Source organism: Sinocyclocheilus grahami, unplaced genomic scaffold (assembly GCF_001515645.1).
Source record: "Sinocyclocheilus grahami isolate Dianchi unplaced genomic scaffold, SAMN03320097.WGS_v1.1 scaffold160.1, whole genome shotgun sequence".
In the NCBI taxonomy this organism is placed as follows: domain Eukaryota; kingdom Metazoa; phylum Chordata; class Actinopteri; order Cypriniformes; family Cyprinidae; genus Sinocyclocheilus; species Sinocyclocheilus grahami.
The window spans coordinates 2,614,431-2,622,427 of record NW_015505339.1 but is presented as its reverse complement, the minus strand read 5'-3'; the positions used below and the strand labels follow the sequence as shown (position 1 = coordinate 2,622,427).

General features: G+C 36.6%; 1 protein-coding gene across 3 annotated transcripts in view; it reads left to right on the top strand.

The window, feature by feature from the left end:
• Window positions 1–1,839, top strand: part of LOC107592869 (calmodulin-binding transcription activator 1) — a 169,691-nt gene extending 167,852 nt beyond the window's left edge. For 2 of the 3 annotated variants that reach the window (XM_016282446.1, XM_016282450.1), the window contains exon 4: window positions 1,729–1,839. In XM_016282446.1, the coding sequence (XP_016137932.1) occupies window positions 1,729–1,800 (72 nt within the window). In that variant the 3' untranslated portion in view covers window positions 1,801–1,839. The remainder of the gene's footprint in view (window positions 1–1,728) is intronic. The other variant, XM_016282447.1, reaches the window with a different exon arrangement.
• Window positions 1,840–7,997: the final 6,158 nt, after the last annotated feature.

Genomic DNA, 7,997 nt, shown 5'->3' with positions numbered 1-7,997 from the left:
TATACGGAACCCCTAAAGGGAATAAATACGAGATGGGAGGAAAATATATATTTTAATATTTTCCCTCGCAGTTATATCATTGGGTAATTATACTACATATATTTCGGGCATCAGCGAGCCGCTATTATACCAGGCATTAAACTGCATTTGAATGCACGATGTCTTTTTATTTTCACTTTCACTTTCGAGATTCGTGATCGCATGTAGTCTGTTTATGCTATGGAGCAGCAGTACTTAACACACATTTTACAAGATTAGATGTTTGTCAGTGGTGCACTGGATCTGCAAATCATTCGCCATCGTCTTCAGTCATCTCCTTACTCTGTTTATGTGGAAAGTGAAATTGTATTTACTGTAATGTAACCGTACACCGTGTCTACACCCACCAGACACGACAGTTATCATGTCGTGCCGCACCGTGCCGCATCAGCTAAAATCTGTCTACACTGGACGCGACAAAGCGACTGTTGAAAATCATTTGAAATTTGTGTCAGCACATCATAAATAGAATGCGGCAGCAGTTTACTGTCGGGGATTTGCCCGCATCCAGTGTAGACAGCATCACTGATTATAATAAGTTCTATACACTGATCTATATATAATGAATCTCTATTATAGATCAGTGGTTCTATAGTATTTTGCCACGCTGCTCGCATCCGGTGTAGACACGGTGTTAGGAATCGTCATTTGTTTTCCGTGCCTTACAAGGATTGACGCTTTGGGCATAACCACCCCCCCCCCCGCCCCCCGCCCCCCGCTGATGTAATCGTCCATCGCGATGTTTCACTGTAGACATAATCCGATGCCAAATTTGTAGACAACACCCAACCCTACTTGACATATATCTATCTATCTATCTGTCTGTCTGTCTGTCCTTTCCATCCATCTTTGTTATATCTGTCTTGGCCTATAAACCTGAAGCTTTAACTTTAAGGTTGTACATTTTTGTGGCTTTTTGCTTTCTCCATTCAGTCTTAAGAACTGAATTGGGCTTTAAAAGCATTTTAAAACATGCTCAAGACATTTCCAGGAATACAGTGGTACATGTCCAAAATACAATAGACTTTGAAAACCTTACCTTGAATGATACTAAAATACCTTGGATTTTTTTATGTGCTTCTTTAGTGTGACCTGTGGAGGTAAGCAGGAAATGATAGGACAATAGAATAGATCGATCTATCTATCTATCTGTCTGTCTGTCTGTCTGTCTGTCTGTCATCCTATACATCATTCTATTATTCTTTCCATCAATCTTTGTCATATCTGTATGTCTGTCTTGGCCTATAACCCTGAAGCTTTAACTTTAAGGTTTTACATTTTTGTGGCTTTTTGCTTTCTCCATTCAGTTTTAAGAACTGAATTGGGTTTTAGAAGCATTCTCAAGGCATTTCCATGAATACAGTGGTACATGTCCAAAATACAATAGACTTTGAAAACCTTACCTTGAATGGTACTAAAATACCGTGGAATTTTTATGTGCTTCTTTTGTGTGACCTGTGGAGGTAAACCGGAAATAATAGGATAAAGAGAAAGGAAAGAGATTGAGGAATGTTGTAAAAATGTGTGCTGATTAGGATTTTTTTCCTAAAGTAGAAAATATTTGTCCTAACCAATATCTCAGCTGATATATGGGATTAACAGTGAACTATGTCATTTGTATTTTTAAGACACATTTTAGAGAGTAAAAAGAGCACGATTCTAAATGTTTCTTAATTTTTTCTGTTGCAGGAGATTGCAGCCTACCTGATTACGTTTGAAAAACATGAGGAGTGGCTGACGACATCCCCCAAAACCAGGTAAAATGACACGCGTGGCAGCGTTTCCTCATTTCGAGTGTGCAGTGTTACCTGAAAAGCAGAAAGGAATGTTTCAGCATAGCTGCCAGTTCTTGCACATTTCGTGGGCATGTGCAGACAGATAATGGAATATTAATGACTATTTATAATGCAAGATGTGGCCAGGTCTATTAGCTTAATGCTGTCTTTGCTCACCAATGCCATTAACGTGGGTGGTAATGTGGTGAGATCGTAGAACATCACCCTACGGTGATAAGGGCTCTGCACGAAATTTACAGTGTTACTTGATTTACCGAGCAGCGATAATGAAAAAGCTTTTTACTTTTAATGCCAGTTTCTATATCTATCCTGAGAGATAACAGCTGTGATATTATGATGAATGCAAATTAAGATAATATGTGGTTATATATGAAGCACACGTCAAGAGCAACCAAATGGCACGGAGATTAATTCTAAACTTTGATGTTCCAAATGTTTTCAGCTCAGTTTATTTCTATAGAAGGCCATGTAATTAAATTTAATCGTAACATAAGGAACTTGTGAGTAGAGATGGAAATATCCCCCCCAAAAATAGCAATTTTGCATGCTTATCTGCGGTGGGCCAGAAAGATAAGTTTGGATTTATTCATAAACAGAAAGCTGTGGAAAGGGCAAGGGTTTGTATGGGAAGCAAATCAAGGGAAACTAAAAATATGGGCAGACAAATCACCACTGGGTTTCGGGTTCAAGAGCTGTTTACATGGACAGAGGTTACCTGGCCGGCATCTGGACCTGTCGTTCACAGAACATGTACAAACACATTTGTAAGTACAGCGAGCAGACGAGGCTTTACTGAGCACACAACTGTTCAAGAAGCAACCTTGTTTTCTTGTGTAACGATTTTTAGTGATTCAGCTCTGACATCAGATACCAAATGACTCATAAGATGTTTTTTAAAAAATAGCAATTTTGCATGCTTATCTGCGGTGGGCCAGAAAGATAAGTTTGGATTTATTCATAAACAGAAAGTGTGGAAAGGGCAAGGGTTTGTATGGGAAGCAAATCAAGGGAAACTAAAAATATGGGCAGACAAATCACCACTGGGTTTCGGGTTCAAGAGCTGTTTACATGGACAGAGGTTACCTGGCCGGCATCTGGACCTGTCGTTCACAGAACATGTACAAACACATTTGTAAGTACAGCGAGCAGACGAGGCTTTACTGAGCACACAACTGTTCAAGAAGCAACCTTGTTTTCTTGTGTAACGATTTTTAGTGATTCAGCTCTGACATCAGATACCAAATGACTCATAAGATGTTTTTTGATTTGTTGTGTTTTATGTAGGCACACAGGCACATATGCTGTGCCCCCAAAACATATTTTAAGAATTAAGCAGTGCATAAAAGTGTCTTGAGTGTCATTGCATCAGATAACAAAATAGCAAGTGTCATTTATTTTGAAGCACACGCACACTTTTTAAGCAGAACAAAGAGGTTTGTAGGTTTTAAATTACAAATTTAAATGATAAATTAATTCTATTTATACACTCAGAACTCCTCAGAAAACATGCATTTAGTATCCGGATATGCAGATGTGTTTTAGCCAGATTGCATTTACACCATTTCAATAGAGTCAGTAAGATTTTGCAATGTTTTTCAAAGATTATGTTCTCCAAGGCTGCATTTATTTGACCAAAAATACAGTAAGTTATACTGTGAAATATCATTTAAATTTCTGCGATATAGGTAAACCTACCAACATCCGTCGCCATAACTAAAAAAAAAAAAACATTTTAGTCGCACAACATCGATTAATGGAAATGCCGCCATTTCACAAAAGTTTTTATCAACATTTATAAAATATCGCAAAAGCTTTGCGCAAATCTGTAATGGAAATGCACTTATTGTAAATGTGTCCTCGCTAAATAAAAGCATTAATTTCATTCAAATAAATTTTAAAAAAACTTACTGACTTCAAACTTTTGAATGGTAGTTTATATTTAAAAATATTTGCTTTTAGAGAGAATTTGTGTGCTCCCATTATGTGGGTCACATGAGAAAAGTGCATCCAAATAAGAGCTTAACGATGAAGCGTTAATGATTTGATCGCAGTGTGTGACAGCGCCAGGATGCAGAGCAGCAGGGAAGAGACTGCCGGGCAACTGTCCTCTACACACACAAACAAACATGTAAACACAAGCATTCACTCTGAGTCTCTAGCACACACACACACAAACAAACATGTAAACACAAGCATTCACACTGAGTCCCTAGCACACACATGCATGCACACAGACACACGCGCAGCCCCTCTCCGCCCCCGGCCTGCCTTTACATAATGGCACTGATTTCAGTCTGCAATTTGCCACGGCTGTTTAGTGCAGCGAGTGCTTCAAATGATATGATATGGCAAAAATATCATATCACCATTTTATTCAGGAATATCAAGATTCACGATTTTAACACGATTCTTTGTCATGTTGGTTTTACATTTTGCAATTTGCATGAGCATTACAGCCAAACTAATTTCCCTATTGTAAAAAAAATAAAATAAAAAATACACTTTCAAGGTAACAAAATATAAAATAAAAAAGAATGGCAGACATTTAGGCCAAAGTGGGTGAAGATAAAAACAACTTTTTAAACTTTTTTTATTAGAAAATAAGAACAAAGATATACATTACAAATAGACATCATTTACAAATAAAACAAACAGTGCTTTATTTTTCAGGTACAGTATTTAGCAGTAATATTCAAGAAACTGAATGAACAAATATTAAAATAAAACCATTTTTTAAAGCAACTGGATTAAAGTTAATCAGTCATGAGCAGTGAGTGATTTTTCTGTTTTGTTGTTTTATTAACATTAGAACAATAGTTCACCCAAAAATGAAAAGTCTGTCATCTGTCTATTAATTCTGTCATAGTGTTTTATTTTTATACCATCATTTACTCACTCTCAAGTTGTTTTAAACCTGAATTCGTTTTTTTCTTCTGTTGAACATACTGTTGAACATTCTGAATAACTTCTGTTGAAATTATTTTGAAGAATGTTGGTAACCAAGCAGTTGCTGGTCCCCAGTATTTTTTCCTACTGTCAAAATCAATAGGGACCGAATTCTTCAAAATATTATTTTGTGTTCAGCACAAGAAATAAGTTATTACAGGTTTGTGACAACATGTAAGTGTGTAAATATGACAGAAATTTAATTTTTGGTTGAACAATTCCTTTAATGACAAACGGCAGCATGTTTAGCTCTGTCCCTTTAAGAGCTGCACGCATCCGTTTTTCTCTCAAATGTTTACTTTCATTTTAGAAATAACTAACTGTGTTTATATGTAAACCTTGTATGTTTTTGACAGTATTAGATGCGAAATCAATCAGATGCGAAAGACAACTTAGTCTAGTAATCAGGCGCTGTTTGACAGGCTCTTGTGAACGCGCTTCAGATGTATGCACTCGGAAAAAGCGCAGGTCAGAAAAGAACGTGAATTAAATGTTTAACCGGCAAGGCTTTAAAGCAGATGCAAATAATGCACTTTTGTGACTGTGAATAAGTGCAGTGTCCTGTGAGGTAACTCAACTGCAGTGTCCCATGAGGTAACTCAACGTTTGATGTGAATGTATGTGGTGTTGTACAGTAGGCTATATTGCAGGGTTCCTCAATTAGTTTTCGCCGAGGGCCGAATTCTGCCAACAATACCAAGCCAAGGGCCACTGACCTATATATATATAATTGTTATTATTATTACAATTATTATATTATTGTTGCTTTTGTTAAAATAATCACAAGATGGTCACAAGATGAATATTCAGATGTTTTCCCCAGTAGTGTGCTTTATTCAACCAATTATGAACATTTTTGCATTTAGATACAGAAGAACTTTGCCTGTTGAATATTAAAAACAAATGAACAAACAAAAAATCTGGATCTCCATGTCTGCCATTCAAACTTTTCCTGCTCATTCCCAGACTGGATCTCTTCTCTCCACTTTCCCTAACTGTTTTTTCTTCTGTTGAACATACTGTTGAACATTCTGAATAACTTCTGTTGAAATTATTTTGAAGAATGTTGGTAACCAATCAGTTGCTGGTCCCCAGTATTTTTTCCTACTGTCAAAATCAATAGGGACCGAATTCTTCAAAATATTATTTTGTGTTCAGCACAAGAAATAAGTTATTACAGGTTTGTGACAACATGTAAGTGTGTAAATATGACAGAAATTTAATTTTTGGTTGAACAATTCCTTTAATGACAAACGGCAGCATGTTTAGCTCTGTCCCTTTAAGAGCTGCACGCATCCGTTTTTCTCTCAAATGTTTACTTTCATTTTAGAAATAACTAACTGTGTTTATATGTAAACCTTGTATGTTTTTGACCGTATTAGATGCGAAATCAATCAGATGCGAAAGACAACTTAGTCTAGTAATCAGGCGTGTTTGACAGGCTCTTGTGCGCGCGCTTCAGATGTATGCACTCGGAAAAAGCGCAGGTCAGAAAAGAACGTGAATTAAATGTTTAACCGGCAAGGCTTTAAAGCAGATGCAAATAATGCACTTTTGTGACTGTGAATAAGTGCAGTGTCCTGTGAGGTAACTCAACTGCAGTGTCCCATGAGGTAACTCAACGTTTGATGTGAATGTATGTGGTGTTGTACAGTAGGCTATATTGCAGGGTTCCTCAATTAGTTTTCGCCGAGGGCCGAATTCTGCCAACAATAGCAAGCCAAGGGCCACTGACCTATATATATAATTGTTATTATTATTACAATTATTATATTATTGTTGCTTTTGTTAAAATAATCACAAGATGGTCACAAGATGAATATTCAGATGTTTTCCCCAGTAGTGTGCTTTATTCAACCAATTATGAACATTTTTGCATTTAGATACAGAAGAACTTTGCCTGTTGAATATTAAAAACAAATGAACAAACAAAAAATCTGGATCTCCATGTCTGCCATGCAAATCAACTTTTCCTGCTCATTCCCAGACTGGATCTCTTCTCTCCTCTTTCCCTAACTGCCGATTCAATTATTAGATTTGTCAGTATTAATATTTTTATGCTTCGATTTTTTTGGGGGGATCAAACTGTAACAACGTGTGTCCCAACCAGACACGACCGCGATAAAAAGTATAGTTTCCATGTAGTTTTTGTCCTAACCAACCGTGACACGTGACAATAAGCGACATTCTATTTTTAAAAAAAAAAGTGACGTGACATGTGGCCAAGTATGGTGACCCATACTCAGAATTACGTACTGTAGCCCAGCCTAATAATAATTTTTCTGTATTAAAAGTATTGCCCTTAACCAGTGGTGGAAAGAGTACTGAAAAAATATACTCAAGTAAAAGTACCATTACCTTCCAAAAAATGTAGTGTGAGTAGAGTAAAAGTGCTTGTCCAAAATAACTACTTGAGTAAGAGTAAAAGAGTAGCCTTTTTAAAAGTACTCATGAGTATTGAGTAGTGAGTACTGAGCTGTGGATTCTACCCCCTCATAATAAACCCTGTACACCGCAATTTATACAATTAAAAAATGTTGTACATTCTGTAATTCACATTATCTTGTTTGTTGTAAAGAATGAAGAATATCTTTCATCCAGCAGTTTTAATTTTGACTGCCAACTCTTTAAAATACATCAAAACAGCACGGAAACATTCAGTTGAAGAAAATATTAAGTTATTCTCAGTACAATCATGAAAAAATAGATTTAAAATCATGTGTAAGGCCACTGAGACAGCATGCTGTTGTTGCACATAAAATATTACTGTTTAGAACAGTGCAAATACAAACACCATTAGAAACTCATAGTTCAGCATCACACACCATGATATGGGTTAAAATGAGAGCCCATTTCTCTCCAAAACGGTGCCAGTTTTAGCGTTTTGCAATAAAGAAATAAAAATAACTAAACTTGATAATTTATGTTACAATTTTAACATAAATGCACATTGTTCTAGAAGGATGGCAAATTCATGCCATACCTTTTACACATTTACTCGAATCGTTATGCTGATAATGATAATTTGTAAGGAAAAATGCATTAAATAGTGAGGTACTTCTGGGGAAAATTTTTCAAAGGAAAACACACACACACACAAGTGACTGCTGCAGAACGCACACGAGAGAGAGACGAGGCAGCGCAGACCGCGCGTCTCATAAGTGAGTGGGGAATTTACCGAACGTGGCACTTGCGAGAGTTAACACTGTACGCAAT